At 53.5% G+C, this 19,157-nt stretch overlaps 2 protein-coding genes across 5 annotated transcripts in view; both read left to right on the forward strand.

Moving 5' to 3' along the window:
• FAM120A (family with sequence similarity 120A) overlaps window positions 1-6,173 on the forward strand; it is a 96,041-nt gene extending 89,868 nt beyond the window's left edge. For 3 of the 4 annotated variants that reach the window (XM_030293668.1, XM_030293669.1, XM_036064332.1), the window contains one exon: window positions 4,264-6,173. In XM_030293668.1, coding sequence (XP_030149528.1) covers window positions 4,264-4,575 — 312 coding nt within the window. In that variant the 3' untranslated portion in view covers window positions 4,576-6,173. The remainder of the gene's footprint in view (window positions 1-4,263) is intronic. The other variant, XR_003964193.1, reaches the window with a different exon arrangement.
• Window positions 6,174-15,342: 9,169 nt separating this feature from the next.
• Window positions 15,343-19,157, forward strand: part of PHF2 (PHD finger protein 2) — a 76,732-nt gene continuing 72,917 nt past the window's right edge. Inside the window, exon 1 of the mRNA XM_030293671.1 lies at window positions 15,343-15,473. Within this exon, the coding sequence (XP_030149531.1) occupies window positions 15,376-15,473 (98 nt within the window). The 5' untranslated portion in view covers window positions 15,343-15,375. The remainder of the gene's footprint in view (window positions 15,474-19,157) is intronic.

Raw genomic sequence — 19,157 nt, forward strand, 5'->3', positions numbered from 1 at the left:
GTGGCTTTCTCTGTGGGCATCGCCCGGCCCAGCAGAACCACCACATTTCTCTCGATTCCTTGGTCTCTTTAGTGGGAAATGGCATTTGAAAACCACCGTCTGGGCACCCTGAGTGCTGGAGGGCCAGTGACTGTTCCTAGTGTTCCCTGAGCACAGACCTGGACACGCAGTCCTGGTCTTCATGCATGAACACACGGCATGCGAGCTTTTTATTGTCTTTTTCTTTAAAGATAAAATCCTCATAAATTCACACTGACGTTCCCAATTTAAACTGAGGGCTTTTACTTACATCTCTGATGTTACACCTACATGTCCTTTCCTCATGCTGAATCACTGTTTCTGGGCTTCTCTGTGAACAGGGCTAGAGGAGATACGTGTACTCGCGTGCACCAGGCACTCAGACCCGCACATGCTTGTGCTGCTGCACACTCTTGTGTACCACACGCACAGGGGAATATGCATGTGGATGCCGCTGTTTTTATCTCAAGAATTTATAGCGACTCTTCTGAATCAAATTGAACACTTCAGGAATTTGTTTAAACTTTACTGTTCGTGTCCATGTCTATTATCTTCCACCCTGAGAACCGGGGCTCGTTAAGTTAGAGTCAGAGTGCCCCTGGCTGGCCCTTGGCTTCGTCCACAGGCAGTCACGGTGTTGACAGACTCACCCTGTTCTCCCCCCAGCTCTCGTTGTGACAGTAGCTGTGCGGTTATCCGCCGCATTGTCCCAGCGTGCAGCCTCCACCCACCACCCCACCCACGCCTCATTGGCCTGGCCTCTGTGGACCCGCGTCCCCTGCCCGCCGGCCTTGTGCCTCCAGGCTCTCCTCAGGGGACTCCACAGGCAGGACCTCACAGAAACCAGGGGACGTTCAGAAGCACTTTGCTTTCCTAACGGTTGAAAGTGGCGGCTCATACCTCCTTCTCATGCGTCTCACGTATATTGTCATTTTCCTCCGTCATAAGCTTTGTGTCAAAGACCGCTAATAACTGAATTGTCTTTCCCTCAGAAGACATTCGCGGTTTTGGCCTAGATGCCCAAATTGTTTTTGTTTCTCTGCCAAGGTTTCGTGATGCACCCCGCTGCTGGTCATTCTGGGCCGGTGCACTCAGCACACAACGTGTTCTTTCTAAACACAGTTTCATATCTTGTCTGACATCAGAAGCTTTTCTTGAATTACTGGGTTTTCATTTCTGTTGTTCTTCTTTGCTTTGATTTCATCTCTGGTGGTTCCTGTTGAGCTAGTCTTGTGTCTGTCGCCAGTGTTTGGCACATTCTTGACTCCCTTTGATGTCTTCTTCTTTTGAGATAGAACTCACCTACTATGCAGCTCACCTGCTTAGAAAGTACAGCGCGGCCTGTCCTCACTGTCATGCAGGGACACCGCCAATTCCAGAACGTTCATCACCCAGGAAGAAACCCCTTACTCAGTTGCAGCCACATCCCAGCCCCCAGCGGCCACGGATCTGTTTCGCTGTGTATGGACTTGCTCTGTGCCTGTCATGTATGCGCACCTGTCGTGGCGCCACCGGCCCTTGGGTCCTCGGGATTGCTGTGAGGGCTCCACTGAGGGCGAGGCTCGCTTTATCCATTTACCAGTTGCTGGGCATTCAGGTGGTTTGCACGTTTTTGGTTCTGAGTAATGCTGCTGTGAACATACATACGTAGGTTCGGGTTTTCCTCCAGCTTTACTGAGATGTAATCAGTATATACCATCATGTTAGTTCTGGGTGCAGCATAGTGATTTGTATTTGTATGCATTGCAAGATGATCACCACGGGAAGTCTCGTTAACATGCATCTCCTCAAATGGTTACAAACACTTATTTTCTTGTGACGAGAACCTTTGAGGTCTCTCAGCAACTTGCAGATATGCAAGAGTATTGTTAACTACAGTGGTTGTGTTCAGGTGTTTGTGTGGACATATGTTTTCATTCCTCTTGGGTACATACCTGGGAATGAATTCCTGGGTCCTTGTGTATCCTCAGAAAAACAATTCTGAGTTACTTTTTTGTGTTGGCACCCTGGAGATCCTGCTTCAGGCGTTTTGTGTAGCGGCCGGTGGGCTTTCCCCTCCGAGACTGAGGGCTTAGAGGTCTGAGCAAGTACTTGAAATCTTCAGTGTTATTTCCCCCTGCTTTGTCCTCTTATATATTTTAACTTTTCTCAGGATTCCAAGAAAGTGGCAGTAGTGTTGACTTGGGGGAGGGTTTACATGCGTATTTCCGAACTCTGGGATTGAGCACTGAAGTGAGAAGACCTGTGGGAATGGAGCGCAGAGGGGAACAAACGCAGGGACCACTGGTGTGAGACAAGGCATCCCCAAGGCGAGGGTAACACATATCTCCAGCCCCACTTGGCTGAGCAGAGAGGGCCTTCATTTGTAACCAGGCAAAAACCCTGGTTCTCAGCAGGGAGGACTAGAGGCACCCGACACCCTGCCATCTGTGGTTGAAAGGCAGCTTTCCTGTTCTGGGTCTCAGTCTCTTCACTGAAAAATGACCACATAAGGGTAAGACCGTTAAGGTTTCCTTCAGCACTGAGTCCGCCTCCAGCAGTGGTTCTCAGCCCTGGGATGTTGGCCCCAAGGGCCATTGGCTTTGTTTGGGGACATTGTTGATCATCATAGCTCAGTGTGCAAGTGCTTCTGGTGTCTTCTGGGGAGAGGCCAGCGATGCCCACCACTCTGCAACACACAAGACGGCCCGTGACAGAATTACCAGGTCTACAATGTCGAGGTGCCAGGCTGAGAAACCCACGGTCTAAGATGTAAACAGCTGAAAGATCTCGGGCTGTCTTCCTCGTCTCTTACCGAGAGGTCTTGTCTTTCACTCCAAAAGTTCATTTTTTCTAGAATTACTTTTAAGTTTGTTAAGAGGAGCAGGGAGACCTGTTCAGAAGAGATAGGTCACAAACACACCTGGCGATTATCAGCTTAGACTTGTTTCTTGTTGGGTTGTCCAGAGAGGACTTAGGTTTGCTTCCATTTTCCAGTAGAAATGGGCCTCCCACTGCCCGCGACAGACAGATCTGTAAGTTGTCGGTGGACACGTAGTGAGGATGGTGGTTTGTAATTTCAGAGAGGACGTATCGAGGAGCGGTGTTAGCATAGATGACTTGGTGCTGTCCAGAAGGATTAGGTAGACCTCTTCAAGTGGGGTCTACTGCAAGGTCAGGATATTAACTACAGAGAAGTTGGAGGGAAGGGGCCCCAGGATGAACCTGCTGAGACCAGCTTTTGCCAGCTGCAGGTCAGTCAGAAGCAAAACAGAGTGTGTTAGAGTATAGAGTATAGACTAGAGTACAGAATAAACAGATTATAGAGAGTAGATAGACTGTGTGAACTACAGAGAGTATAGACTAGAGCACACAGACCATAGAGAATATGTAGACTGTTCAGGTTATGGAGAGTATAGAGTACACAGACCATAGAGAGTGTGGAGTATAGAGAGTATGTAGACTGTGGAACCCGGAGAGTATAGACGAGAGTACAGAGTACACAGACCGTAGAGAGTATGGGGCATAGAGAGTATATAGACTGGACCACGGAGGGTATAGACCATAGTACAGAGTACACAGGCTGTGGAGAGCATGGGGCCTAGAGAGTATGTAGACTCTGGATTACAGAGAGTATAGACTAGAGTACACAGACCATAGAGAGTATGGGGCGTAGAAAGTATGTAGACTATGGACTACGAGAGTATAGATGAGAGTACAGAGTACACAGACCACAGAGAGTATGTAGACTGTGGACTATGGAGAGTACAGACCAGAGTACAGAGTACACAGTCTGTGGAGAGTATGTGGACTGTACATAGACTGTGGAAAGTATCGAGTGTAGACAGTATAGAGGTTAGAATGTATACACTAGAGTATGTAGATGATGCAAACTATAGAGTACATAGGTGATACTATAGAGAGAGAGAATATATATTACACAGATTACAGAGAATGTAGATTCAAGTATGGAGTACAGAGAGAATACAGACTATCAAATATATACAGTACATAGCCTATAAAGTATATACACGGGTTGTGAAAAATACAGACTGGAGCGTATAGAGGTATAGAGAGTGTAGAGTAACGGACCGTACAGACCACAGAGGATTAAGAGAAGGTATAGAGCAGAGAGTAGAAAGCGTGAGGAACACACCCATGCAGTGTACTGTGCTGTTGGACCTGAAGCACAGGCCTCCATAGGCGTCCCTTCTCCCACTGTGTATCACAGCTGCCTTATTGCTTGTTATCCTTGATTTTGACCAGGGCAAGCCTCCTTATGCTGCTTCAGCAGAAGAAGTGGCCAAAGAACTGAAGTCAAGATCCGGGGAATCCAAGTCATCTGCCGTGTCTTCAGATGGGTCCCTGGCTGAAAACGGAGCGGTGGCTGAGGAGAAGCCTGCTCCCCAGATGAACGGGAGCGCGGGCGATGCCAGGGCCCCCAGCCACTCGGAAAGTGCCTTGAACAATGACTCTAAGACGTGCAATACAAATCCTCACTTAAATGCACTAAGTACAGACAGTGCTTGCCGCAGAGCTGATGCTCTGGAGGCTGCTGTCTTAAAGAAAGAAGAGTAAACTTATTTTTTATAGAGGGTGAAGGATGCTGGAAGGGTAGGATTCAGGAATATCTGGAGAGAAAGAGAGCCTACAGTTACGTACATTTTTTCCTTTCCGTAAGAGAAAAATGAGGACTTTGGAAATTCGGATCCCTCTTTGATATCAGAGATTTAAACAACACATTTTTAGTTTTAACCAGTTGTAGTCAAAATGCTACAATAAAACAAAAAGAGAGAAAGAAAATGAAGAGCATTTGACTCCCACACTTAAAATGAAGTACACACAAAGTTTAAACTGGTTATGACAAAAGCCTATAGTTGTGTTTCTTGAACTATAAAGAAAACAAATTTTGGCAGTCTTTAAGTATATATAGCTTAAAATATCATTTTTAGCATTTGGCACCATATGTATGCCATTATCTTTGATTTTGCATTACTGTTCACAAGGAAGCTTTGTCTAAGGCTTTGATTTTATGATTATGAAAGAAATAAGGCACACCACGGTTTTTCTTTCTTACTTAAATCTCATCACTGTTGATGTGGTTCTTTTGTGTTAAAAAAAAAAGTGCAACTATCAAAACTAAAAAATTATAGAGTAATATTGCCGTTCTGCTGATTTTAAATATGCAGTACATCATACTTACTTTACAAGCAAGTTAAATGGAGATAAAGTTGAAATCATAGAAGATGCAAATGACCTTTCAAAATCAACACAATGTGTTCTGAAACTTTTCGTGACTTAATACCATGCATCTGTGATCAATGAACTATGTGGTTTTGAATCGGATGTAGACCATTAGTGCTACTACTTGAGCTAACCTTCTGCATGGTTCATAATTTTTAAAGTGTGTAGTTAATATTATGCATGTTATTGTCCTTCCATTCTTACCAGTATGTGCCCATTTGCAAAACAAAATGCTAATAATCAGTAATAGTCCTATAAAAGATGTTAACTCTGTTTAGTCACTGACTGATCTTGCTCTAACCTTAAAATTTTGTGATTATTGACCTCTGTTGCATTTATTCTAAAACCCCCCCAAAATTATCTAGCTGTTTCAAATATCAACATTACCCTGGTGTATTCACTGCTGTATGCATTATTGTTCTTTGTTGCTGTTTTATGCCTTCATATTAGCAAAATATGAAATTCTGTGAAAAACAAAAAAAAAAAAATCCCTTTGATCTTAAAAAAAAAAAAACAAAAAAAACAACCCCCCCTTCTGTAGCAGGAAACAAATTGCTTGTTCTTGAGAACTTTCCCATCAAGAATTTAGTAGAAGCAGGTATACTTATATCATTTTGATGTTTTTGTTAATGTTTCCAAACAATGTACTTTGAAATCAGAATCACTTCTTATTCGTTTTCATATAATTCTCCTGATGCTCTTCATCACACATTAGTGATCAGAAATGAGATGTAATTCCCCAATCCCTGCCCGCAAGACCTGAGTAGGATCTTACTGTAAGTTGAAGGGAGTTCTGCCCTAACTCATGGATTGTGCAAGAATGAACTGCTGTTGGGTCTGACTGATTGTAGGTGGGTTGTGGCGTGGTGTATCGAAGGCTATTGAATGCAACTTACAATGCTTAATAAAAATCTTTATTCTTTTAGTATAAAGTACGGTGTCGCTTTTAAATTTCTTGTAGCAACAGATGTTACTGAGACTTAATTCAAGTTGGGACCGCTACCGCAGGCACCAGGCCTTCTCGGTGCGAGGACGAGGTCTGGGGATCCTGACTTTGAGTCCACGCGTGTGTCGGGGGCGAGGGGCAGTGGGAGAGTGGGCTTACATAATTAAAAAGCTCAACAGCTGCCTGAGAGCTCGCTAGAGTGAGTGCAATTCAAAACTGTTCTGCGAGGGGGTTACGGTCTCCAGCCCGAAGGGACTCGCGCTGTCATCCTCGTCCCCATGCTGGGAAGCGGGACTGAACGTGGAGAAAGAAGCCCAAGGAAGAAACGCACCAGATCCCGATAGAAGCACGTGCATTACTGTCCCTACTGACCAGACCCACCCCTCATTGTGGTTTTCTCCGTGTGCACCTCGCGCCCTTGGGCCCACCACCCTCCAGGGCCGACCCTGCGGGGGCCACACGACTCTGACCGCCCGCAGCTGTGGCGTCCCTAGGGTCGCACCGCCGGCAGCAATGGGGACATGCCCCGCCGCGGGGCTTAGAGAAACGGGACAGAAATCCACGTCCCCAGTCTGAGGAGCTGGGCGCTTCCGGTCTATACCAGGGGAGGGACGCAGCCGCCACTGTTTCCGGCCCCAGCTTCAGGCGGGTTGGGGCGGGGCCGTGAGCGCTTCCGGCCTCTGCGCGGGGCGGGAAAAGGACGTGTGCGCTTCCGGCTTCTGTGCGGGGCGGGGCCGCGAGTTGCTTCCGGCCTGTGCGCTGGACGGCGCAGAGAGGTGCCGTGAGGGCTTCCGGATTCTGCGCGGTTCGGGAAAGGGTCGTAGACGCTTCCGGCTTGTGCGAGAGGCGGGGCCGTTTCCGGCCTGTGCTTAGAACGGGGCGGGGCCGTGGCCCGCTTCCGGCTTGCGCGCGGGGCGGGGCCGTGAGTGCTTCCGGCTTGTGCTTGGGACAGCTCGGGGCGGAGCAGTGAGCCCTTCCGGCCTCCTCTCCACCTGCGCTGGTAGTGCGTGCGCACCGTCCACGCCCCGCGGCGGCCCGCGTCGCTCACTCCGCCGCTGGTCGAGCATTCTGGTTCACCGTTTTTTGTTTTCTTTTGTGAAAGAGCTCTTACAGATCTCGTGTGTTTCAAACGTAGTATGTCTATTGTAGAGTTTCAAACACTGCCGGTGCACAGAAAGGACAGAAAACCCCTAGTGATGTACGCATACGGACACACCTGTTCACACCTGGTCCTTGTGCCCCCGCCGGCCTAGCGCGGATGAACCCCGCGCACCTGCCGTTCAGGGCCGCAGGGGCCGCGCCTATTCACGTTTCGGGGCGCAGGACAGGTGTGTACAAGCAAGGCCGTATCAGGTAAGAACACGGGAAATAAAACAGGGAGGGGACTGGGGGGACGGGGGTCTGCAGGGCGAGGCTGGGCTCAGGAAGCAGTGTATAGAGAGAACCCACCAACGAGGGGAGAAGGGTGCTGCTGGCCCCTGGAAGGTGGCTTAACCCTCAGCACTGGGCCAGTGTCACAGGAAAATGGGCTTCCCTCCTTGTCATCTGTCTCCTCCCAGGCCTGTGGGCAGGCATGAGGACACGAGCTCCTTCCTGATGCGCTCCCTGCAGGAGCGGTTCTCCCCTCCAGCGATCTTATTCTCCCGCTGATTCTTTGGAGAATGCCTGTTTACTGTCCTTTCCCCTTTACTGCTTACCCTCACCTGGCAGAGTGAGCTCTGCACAGGTTGCTTCCCTCCAGCCCCAGGACCCTTGGCTGCTGGGCCTCCGCTCCTGTCCCTACCACAGCCGGGGGGGGGGGGGGGCGGCAGGGGCCTCACGGACCCACAGATGGGCCAAAACAGGCTCTGTATTAGGTGCTTTACCCAGTGCTGTGGGCTGGACTGTGCCAGTGAGGTCTTGGAGACTCTATGAGGGGCCACCTGGGGGCTGGCTGGAAATCACTCAGGCAGAGCTCGAGCCACTTAAGGGTGGTGTCTGGGATGGCCTTGGCCTGGTGTGCCCAGAAGGCACCAGCAGCTCATGTGGCAAACAGCTGGAGGCACGGGAGCAGACCTCCCAGACCTCGTCACACCATGTCCACTCCTGGCCATTGTGCATATCCGTCTCTTCAGACATGACTGACCCCAGCATGGGTTATACAAGTGCTACCCTGGTGTTGGTTTTCCCAGAGTGGCCCGTTTGTCTTGTCTTGTTCTGGTGTTTTGTTAATAGCACCCTTAATGTAAATTATATGGTTATTTGGCAGAGGGGCTTTGGTCTATAAACTCATTGCTTCAAAACATCACAGGGCCATCCTCACGATAGTCAACAGAAGGGCACTCTCATAGCTATCAGAAAAACCCAGAAGGCTCCCAAAGTTCCCATGGGTCACTGTTCACTGGGTTCTGGATCAGGTCTCCCAAGGGCCTCCTCTTAGAACTCTCTTGACATTCACCAGATTGCTTCATGTGTCACCAAAGCACACATCCAGCCTTGAGCTAGTGTCTCCTGTCTGTCATCTCTGCCCTATGAACTCCTGGGAGGTGGGACGCGTCTACCTGGTTCACAGCTTTAAAACCTACACTAGTTGTGCACCAACACATTGGACAACCTAGATGAAGTGGACAAACCCACACACACACAACCCGCAACCTGCCCAAACTGAATTACAAAGAAACAGGACATCTTAATATACCTGTAATTATTACAGAGAGTGAGTCAATAATCAAAAGCCTCCCAAAAAGAAAAGCCCATGACCAGATGGCTGGTGAATTTTACCACACATTTAGGGAAAAATTAACAGCGATCCTTAAATTCTTCCCAAATGTTGAAGAGGAGGGAATGCTTCCTGACACTCTCTGAAGCCAGCATTGCCCTGATACCAAAGCCAGACAAAGACTCTACAAGAAGACTACAAAACAGGGGTACCTGGCTGGCTCAGTTGGTAGAACATGTGACTTTTGATCTCAGGGTCATGAATTTGAGCCCCACATTAGGTGTGGAGCCTACAAAAAAAAAAAAAAAAAAACAAAAACAAAAACAAAAAAGGAAAACTACAAAACAGTATCCCTCATGAACCTTGATGCAAAATTCTCAGCAAAATTCCAGGAAACTAAATTCACCAGCGTGTTAAAAAGATTCTACACCTTGATGAAATGGAGTTTGTTCCTGAAATGCAAGGATGGTTCAGTCTCAAAATCAATCAGGGTGAGACATCACACCAACAAAGGGGGAAAAACCCACAGGATCATCTCAACTGATGCAGAAAAAGCATTTGATAAAATTCAACATGTTTTCATGATAAAAATCCTCCATAGGGGGGCACCTGGGTGGTTCAGTAAGTTAAGCATCTGGTTCTTGATTTCAGCCCAGGCCATGATCTCACAGATGGTAAGTATGAGCCCCAAGTCTGGCTCTGTGCTGGCAGGGCACAGCCTGCTTGGGATTCTCTCTCTGCCTTCTCTCTTCGCACCTCCTCCACTTGCATGCACACTCCCTGTCTCAAAATTCAAGAAATTAGAAATAGAAACTTTTTCAGCATAGTAAATGCCACAGATGAAAAGCCCAAAGCAAACATACTTAATGGTGAAAAGATTAAAAAATATATATATCACAAACACATGCCCAAAACCCAAAACAACTTTTCCCCTGACATCAGAAAGGAGAAAGATGCCACTGCCACTTTCACCACTTCTACCCAACACAGTATTGGAAGTTCTAGCAGGAGCAACCAGACGTACCTGCGTAAACAAGCAAATAGCATCCAAATTAGGAAGAAGTAAAATTATCTCTGTTCATAGATAACAAGATGTTATGTAAAATCAAAAAGACTTAGGAACTCTAAAGATTCCACAAAATACTGTTAGCACTAGTAAATTCAAAGTTATAAAACTCATCCTGTAAAGTTGCAGGATAACTAAATAAACACTAAAAAATTAGTTTTGTTTCCAAACACTAAAAATAAACAATCTCAAAAGGAAATCAGGAACACAATTCCATTTACAATAACATTAAAAAAACCCAAAAACCTAGGGGTAGGTTTAACCAAGGAGATAAAAGACTTGTATGCTGAAAACTGTAAGACATTGCTGAAAGCAATTAAAGAAGACAAATAAGTGGAAATATCCCATGTTCACGGATCAGAATACTAATATTGTTACGATGGCAGTACTACCCAAAATGATCTACAGATTCAATGAAATCCCTGTCAAAATTATCATAGTCCCTTTTGCAGAAGTGGAGAAGCCAGTTCTCAAATTCATAACCTCAAATTCATAAAGGGGCCTGGAAGAACCCAAACAGTCCTGAAAAAGAAGTGCAAATTTCGAGTTTCACCCTTCCTGATTCTGAAACTTCCTACAAAGCTACAGAAACCAACACAGTATGGTATAAGGTTAGACATACAGACCAATGAAAGACAATAAGAAGCCCAGAAATAACCCCTTGCCCACATGGTCAAATGATTTTGACAAGGGTGCCATGATCACTCAATGAGGAAAGGACAGTGCTTTCAACAAATGGTGCTGGGAAGACTCCATGTCCACCTGCAAAAGCATGACGTTGACCCTTACCCCAACTCAAAAGTTAACTTAAAATGGATCAAAAGCCTAAACCTAAACCTATACAAATCTTGGAAGGAAACACAGGATGAAATCTTCATGACATTGGATTTGGCAATGGTTTTTTGGATGTGACATCAAAATGCAAGGGCAACAAAAGAAAACAAAATAGATGAACCTGACTTCTTCAAAATTACAACCGTCTGTGCATCAGAGTACATCATCATGGAGTGCAAGGACAACTGACAGCATGTGAGAACATTTGCAAATCACCAATCTGATAAGAGATTAGTATCCAGAATATATAAAGAACTCCTATAATTCAACAACAAGAAAACCCAACCCAAATCAAAATAAGGAAAGGGCTCAAATAGACATTTATCCAAAGAAGATGTACAGATGGCCAATAAACTCATGAGAAGATCCCCAACATCATCAGTCATTAGGGAAATGCAGATCAAAACCACAGTGATCAGAGTTTCAATGGAACCAAATTTTTGCCATCAAAAACTAGCATATTGAACTATACATTGAGAAATTAAGAATTTTTACTTCAAAAAAAAAAACCCACAATGAGATATCACTTCATCCACTTTAGGACAGCTATAATCAACACATGTACACACACACACACACACACATACATACAGAAAATAACAAGTGTTGGTGAGGATGTGGAGAAATTGGGACACTTGTGCACTGTTGGTGGGAATATAAAATGGTGCAGCAGCTGTGGAAAATGACATGGTTCTTAAAAATGTTAAAAATAGAATTATCATATGATTCACCAATCTCACTTCTGGGTACACACACAAAAGAAGTAAAAGCAGGGACACGAACAGATATTTGCACACCCACATTCATAGCAACATTATTCACAACATCCAAAACGTGGGAACGACCCAAGTGTCCTTCAACAATGAATGGAGAAATCAAACATGGATTATAAATACAATGAAATAACAGTCTTAAAAAGGAAGGGAACTCTCACATGTTACAACATGGATGAACCTCGAAGACATGATGCCAGGTGAAGTAAGCCAGTCACAAGAAGGCAAATACTGTAGGATTCCACGGACTTATCTGAGGTCCCTACAGTGGTCAAGTTCATAGAGACAGGAAGTAGCTGGTGGGTGCCTGGGCCTGGGGGAGTAGTGATGGGGGTTAGTGTTTACTGGTGGGACAGTGAAAAACTTGGCGGAGGTGCATGATGGCGGCTGCAAACAGTGTGAACTTACTTCATGCCACATAACCGTACACTCAGAGATGGTCAAAATGGTACGTTTCATCTTGTGCATGTTACCACAATTAAAAGAAAAGCCTGCACTAGCGTTCAGTATATTTTGTCGAGAGGGAGTGAATCAGCAGGTCCTGGAACGTGCTGTTTTTCCATTGGGCAATAAGGTGAATAATACGTGTCTCACTCTTGGGACTGGCTGGGGGATGCGGGGTGCGTGCTGTGGCTGTGCTTCCTTGGAGCAGCGGGGTGGAGGGTGGGGGGCATGCTTCTGGGGAGCCCATCCTCTTACCCCAGCAGCATCCCTGGCCACTCGGGTGGGTGGTGGTCTTGACGCTTAGACACAGACTCAGGAGTGGGGTGGACTCGGTGGGCGTGGAGGCGAAGAGCAGACCATGTGAAAGGGCCAGAGCTTGGGGGACACCTCATTTCAAGGCCACTGCCCCTGCTTCCTGGGGCCTTGAGTCCAGCCCCTGGTGCTCCCCCTCCCTGTGTGACCTGGCCTGCTCCAGGCCTGGGTCCCCAGGGCACTGTGGGGCGTGTGTCACTGTCCCCCTTGACAGCAAAAGGAGCTGCACAGGAGTTGGGCCTGCTACCAAACTGCGAACACAGCAGGCGCTCAGCGCACAATGAGTGAGGACTCAGAAAAGGAGGGCTTTCTGGGGGGTGAGAATGGGGAAGCCCAACAAAGGAGCATTTGGGACCCACGTGGGCCCTTACTTTCGTCTGGAGTTGGCCCACAGCGTCCGAACAGCCTGGAGTAACAGGAAAGCATCTCTGCGGACACACGCAGAGGCCGTGGACACGTACAGACCAGGAGGGCAGGATGGCCAGGTGCCTGGGGGAGTCTGGGCTCCCAGCCCGCTCCTCCCCCTGGTCAGCCAGCTGCCTCCTCTGGGAGGCATTTCACTGCTTCCAGCCTGCGTTTTCTGGAGAATGGCAGGAGTCCCCCCCCCTCCCCGGGACTCCCATTGGTCCTGTATACCTGTCTGTGGAGTGGCAGTGCCGAAGTGTCCCTGCAAGTGCGGAGGGTGGAGTGGTCACCGCCTAGAGCTGATGCTGAGCACGTCCCAGGCACTGCCGGAGTCTGTGGGGAACCAAGCACAGGGCATGGCACCTGGTCAGTGCTTGACACACACCGGTAACTACTGTGCTCGCAGACAAGGACGGGGAAGTGTTGGGTGAGGCCCTGCACCACAGTGGCCTCCAGAAGCTTCTGAGCACACTGGACCACAAGTGGGTGGAGGTGGACACTGCGGGCTTGAGCGTCCCAGTACTGCTGTAGGGGATGGTCACTCAGCAGGGCCCAGGCCAGCCGGACTTGCAGGCCGGGCACCGCTTATCTGAACTGACCCCCACCAGGGTGTTGGTGGGGGACAGTGCTTCCCAGAGCCCTCCGCACCATCTCCAGGAGGAAGGACCCCAGAGGGGAAGGGCAACCACTGCAGTTCAGGTGGGAAGGACTTGAGGTCGAGCTTAGCGAGGTGGGGGCAGTGGCCGAGTGACCTTGTCCCTCTCCCCTCCCCCAGCTTCTGCTGGCTGGTGCCTCCCTGCTAAGACGGGCGCACCTGCCGGGGCGGGAGGCCAGGGGGCAGCTGGCACAGCAGGTTGGCCTCCAGAGGAGGGAGGACTTCAGATGAACTGCTGGCACGTGGGCCAGGTGCCCTGAGGGGCTGCAGGCCTCAGCTGGGCACCTGTCAGGGGTGCTGCTGTGAGGGGCCTGCACCTGGCTTTCCCTCCAGTCTGGCATTCTGTGCTTGAGGTGGCCAGCATCCCCCAGGAGGAGGCTCAGGGGAGGGAACACCTACTGGCCCCTGGCCCCTCACTCCTCACTCCACAGCACATGGATGCAGCTGGGAGCGGGCAGGAGAGGGCTGGCTTCCAGAAGGCGGGGAGGAAGGAGCCCTCAGAGCTGGCCCTTCCCCCACGCACCACAGACCCTGACCACTCAGGTGAGGCTGCAGGGCCCAGGGCAAGGCAGTGGCACTTCTGGCCCATGCCTCCAGCCCCTGCTGTCCTGAAGCCACCAGCAGGGCTCCATAATCCTGACTTGGACTGGAGGCCTGGGGGCTCCTTGGGGGAGGAGGGAAGGGGGCTCAAATTCTAGGTAATCACTCCCTTTACAGAGCTGACCTGTGCCAGCGTGCTCCTGGCTCCCCAGAAATCTGTCCTCTAGGGGCTCGGCAACAGGAGAGTCAAGGATCCTGTGTGGGAGGGCTAGCTGTTCCCAGGAATCAGGGGGAAAGGGAGCAGGAAGGAAGAAACAGGAGGAAACCCCAGCTGCCCCCTGTCCCTCTGCTGGTGGGGGTCCCTGACCACCTTCTCAGAGGAAGCCGGGCCTGCCTTCACCCAGAGGCTCCCACCTTTCCCCTGGAGGGTCCTCCTGCCCACCTTCTCCCCCAGAGTGATCTCCAGCCTACCTTCTCCCCCAGAGGGGTCCCTTTGCCCTCCTTCACCCTGGCCCACCTTCTCTCCAGGAGGGGTCCCTTGGCCCACCTTCTCCCCGGCAGGTCCCCCCACCCTCCTCTTCCCCCAGAGGGCTCCCCCGGCTCACTGTTTCCCCAGCAGGTACTCCCCCCTCCCTCGGAGGGGTCCCCAGGCCCATCTTTTCTCCGGGAGGGGTCTCCCGGCCCACATCCCCGGCAGGTCCCCCTGCCCTCCTCTCCCCCAGAGAAGTCTCCCCGAGCCTCTTCCTCCCCCGGAGAGATTCCCCCGGCCCACCTTCTCTCCAGGAGGGGTCCCCTGACCCACCTTCTCACGGCAGGTCTCCCCGCCCTCCTCTCACCCCAGAGGGGTCCACTGATCAACTGCTTCCCCGGCAGGTATCCCCCACTCCCCTTCCCCCAGAGGGGTCCCCCGGCCCACCGTTTCCCCGGCAGGGTCCCTCCGGCTCTCCTACTCCCCCAGAGGAGTCCTCCGGCCCACCTTCTCCCCGACAGATCCCACCGGCCCTCCTCCTCCCCAGGAGGGAACCCCCCAGGCCCACCTTCTCCCCGCGGTCCCCGGCCCGCCTTCCCTCGGCGGGAGCGGCGGCCCAGGCCGGCGGGCGGAGGCGGCGCCACCCGGGGCGCTGACGTAGAGGCCGCTCGGCGGCCGGGGGTCCCTTCGGTGGGGCCGCGGCTCCCCGCCCGCCGCCCCCGCGCGTCCATTCCCTTTTGTGTCCCGCGCGCGGCCCGGCCCCGCGCACACTCGCGCCCTGCGCCCCGGGGCCGGCGGGCGGCTCCCGGCGCGGCCCTGCTCCGCGCGCCCCGCTTTGTGTGGACGCGCCGGCCGGGTGCGCGCGGGCTGTCGTGCGCCCCCGGCCCCGTCCCGGCCCCGGCCCGGCGCGGCCCCCCGCCCGGCCCGCCCGGCCCGCCCGGCCCCGACCCGGAGCGCAGCGCGGGCCGAGGGCGGGCGGGCGGCGCGCGAACATGGCGACGGTGCCCGTGTACTGCGTGTGCCGGCTCCCCTACGACGTTACCCGCTTCATGATCGAGTGCGACGCCTGCAAGGACTGGTTCCACGGCAGGTGAGCGCGCGGGCCCGCGGGCCCGGCCCGGCCCCCCGGCGCCCCGGCGCCCCGGCCCCCGGCCCGCCCGGCCCCCCGGCCCGGTGCGCGCCCGCCCGCCGCAGGCCCCGCCGCCGCCGCCGCCGCCGCCGCCGCCGCCCGCCGGCCGCGCGCCCTTTTGTGCCCGGGGCGGGGGCCGGGCGGGCAGGCGCCCCTCGCGCGGCGCACAAAGCGGGCCCGGGGGCCGGGGGACCGGGGAGTTGGGGCGCCGCGGGCCGGGCCGCTGACAGCGGGGCCGCGGGGAGGCCGGCTCCAGGCCCAGGCCCGGCCCGCCGCCTCCCCCGCGAAGTTGCAGGAACTTTCCCCGCGCGGGCCCCGGAGAGGCGCGAGCGGCGGCCCGGACGCCGGCGGCCCCGGCCAGGGGTGGGGGGTGGGGGGCGTCCGGCGCGCCCACCCTCCGCCGCAGCCCCCGAGCCCCCTGACCCCGGCCGGCGCCCCCTAACCCCCCGCGGGGGTGGGTGACAGGACGGCGTCGGTGCGGGTGGGGGTGTCGCGGCTTTGCCGCCTCCTCCCGGGGGCCGGCGTGGTGCCCCGTTTCCCCCTTCTCCGCTCCCGACGGGGACGCCCCCCCTCCCCCGGGGCCGGACTTGACCTTATGCTCTCTGGGGGACGTGGGGTGGGGGGAGGTAAAGCTGGGCCTTTGCCCCGGGCTGTGACCTGGCCCTGCGCCTAGTTTTCAAAGCGAGGCCCCTTCCCACCCAGAAGTAGATGGGGAGGAGGAAGAGATGGTGATTGCGGTGTCCGAACTGCTCCAACAGGTTCTCACGTGTTTGGGCCTGGGCAGGACCCGGTTGCCCTCCTGGATACCGCCTCAGACCCACCAGGAGCAGGGCAGGGGGCACGGGGTGGGGGGAGTGTGTGGTGGCGGCTGGTCCCTGATCCCCCAGAGAGGAGAACCTCCCGCTCATTTTAAGGGTGGATGTTGGGGAGCCAGGCAGCCGGATGTGACAGGACCTGTTCAGGTTGGTCAGCGCCCAGCCAGGGTCCCAGCCCAGTGCCTGTGACAGGGACCCTACGGGGCAGGGACACCACTGAAATCCCCTGGGCCTCTGGGGCTGCCTTCCTGTGGATGCCCAGGGCAGCAGAGCCCCTGCCCCGGGGTGCAAACACTGGACTCCCCAGAACGGTGTGTGTGCAAGTTGCTGCTATGCACACCCACCAACTGGCATCCTCTGCAAGTTCATGGCCGGACCAAGGGTGAGAGCTGCCATCTGATCCTTCAGGGCTCCTCAGTTCCAGACATGCTGAGAAGCTGACCCTGAGCGCCCTGGATGTGGAGGGCACTCTCTCTCCTCCCCCGCCCCACCCAGGGCCTGCTGAGCTCCCTGGGTGCCCAGGCTTGGGGAAGGCCTGGAAGGACCTTTGGCTGCCCAGGGGCCAAAGGTCGGGAAGGAGGAAGGCAGGCCAGTTCTGAGCTAGGCTCTGAGGTGGGGGGGAACCCTAGGAGTGAGGGGCAGGCAGGGGAGAAGCTGAGGGCTGGCATGCCTGGTGGGTGGCATTTGCTGGACTGGCCAGGGCAGAGTTGGGGAGAGGGATGCATCCTGACACCTTAAAGGGGACATTTGGGGACATCTTCTCTCCTCATCGCCCATTTGTCTCTGGAGGTCCTTGATTTGACCCGACATGAGTACAGGTCCTTCCCTCAGCCCAGACTCCTCTCCACCCACACAGGGCGGCCCTGGCATCTGAAAGGGGCTCTGCTTTCCCTGCCGTGGGCACATTTTCTGTGCATGTGATCGAGGGCCCCTTGCAGGAGTGAGCCCTGAGCTGTAGCATTCCCAGGTGGCTCAGGGCAGGAGACCGGATGGGGAATGTTAGGGTTGGGATGGGCCTCACAGCCCTGGGCACGCTTTCTCCCTGCCCCTGCACCGACCCCCTCGGCTTTAACGGGAAGGTGTGTGACATGAGCCCTGTGCTTCCCCACCCCCAGGTGCTTTGGGGCTGCCCCAAGACTTTTCAGATCCAATGTCCCCTGTATCCTTGTTTACTTTGTATTCAACAGCTCATTTTTTAAAAGTTTGAATACTTTATAACTTTTTATTTTAGAGAATTTTAGACTTAAAGAGTTACAAGACTGGTTCAGTGTCTGTTCGCCAGTCACGCTGACTCCTCTGGATGGAAACTGAGGCAGAAACACAGGGGCGGTGCTGTGAGCCATAGCACAGACCTCAGCAGGTTTTTCCCTGTACTGTCCCTTTTCTGCTCCAGGACCCCGCAGTGTATTTCACTCTCCTGTTTCTTTCAGAAGGAAACCTCCTATCGTTCCCTGAAATAGCGCATTAGTATAGCTTGTCGTAGCCGGTGCATGTCAAAATAAACACAACCGTTAAACTAACAGGCTCCAACTTGTCCCACCTGTGATCCGTCACGTCCCTCCTGAGCACCTTATTTTGGTAGGACTGGGAAGGGTCTCTGAGGTTGCACACGCTCACAGCGGCTCAGGATTTGCTGGAGGGCTCCAGCGGGGTTGGTGGGTGAAGATGTGGCTGGGACGGCTGCATTTTAGGGGCAGAACCCTCTCCCGGTGTGTTTGCTCCCCAGCAGCCCTCTCTGCTGTGCTGGGCCGGAAGCACAGGCAGCCAGGAAAGCGGGAGCCCGCGTTGCACCCCATCTCCGGGGCTGGGGCACCTCGGCAGCCCAGCTGGCCTTCACCGCTGGCACGTAAGGTGGCTTTGCCTAGGGAGGGACGGAGCGTGTGGCCATCCGCCTTCCGAACTGTCTTGTCTGTGTGTCCGGTAGGGAGGGTGGCGACCCATGGGCACCGGGGGCCTTCCTCCTCCATCCAGGTGCCGCAGAGCCAGTGTCCGCCGCCCCTGCCCACAGGGAGGCGCGTGGCTGCCTGGGCCCGTCGCAGTAGGAGCCACCCAGCGTCTCACCTTGTCACCACCCTGGTGTGAGGAGTCTCTGTCTCTGGGCAGTAGGGAAGATTCTATTAAGGTATCAGGCACTCTAGAGCTTCCTGGTGCCCTTTCAGTTGCCTGTTCTGTCGACTCCAAGGGGCTTTGGAGACGTAATTGGCAAAATTGATTTTAAGGAGCTCGAAAGCTGGAGGTGCAGTGCGAGTGCTTTGGTGACGGAAGTTTCACTGACTTCTTGGTAAATGTTTCTGGGCGTGCGTTCTTCATGGGGCGCCGTGCTGGCCGCAGAGGCTCCTGGGGTCACAAGGCAGATCCCGTCTCCTCTTGCGGGGTTTCCTCGACCAGAGTCAGACCTGTAGATGAGGAGATCCGTGCCACCCTGGGGGACCCTGTCCAGTCCCGAGGCAGCACTGTGGGGGCAAGAGCGGGCGAGGAGTCCGCATCAGGGACAGCCAGGGGGTCTGTCTGTCCTGGAGGGGGAGCGGAGGAGGGGAGGGGAATGTGATGGGCTCCTCTGGCTGTCAGGGAGATGCGGGGGACAAGGGCAGGGCCCAGAGCCACTTCCAGGTGACGGGTGGTGGGCAGGTGGGGGTGGGGCTGCTGTGGGTTCTGGAGTGGATCTCCTCGGATTCCTGCTTGTCCGTCTGTCTGACTGGGTTCCTCCTCGCAGGGTCCCTGTCTCTGTGCTCACCTCCCCGGGGCTGGTTGGCTCTTGTGAGCTCTTGCCATGCCCCCCTCCCACCCAGCCGTAAGCTTTTTGGGGCAGAGCCACACCTGGGGGTCCACG

Source organism: Lynx canadensis, chromosome D4, assembly GCF_007474595.2.
Source record: "Lynx canadensis isolate LIC74 chromosome D4, mLynCan4.pri.v2, whole genome shotgun sequence".
Classification (NCBI taxonomy): domain Eukaryota; kingdom Metazoa; phylum Chordata; class Mammalia; order Carnivora; family Felidae; genus Lynx; species Lynx canadensis.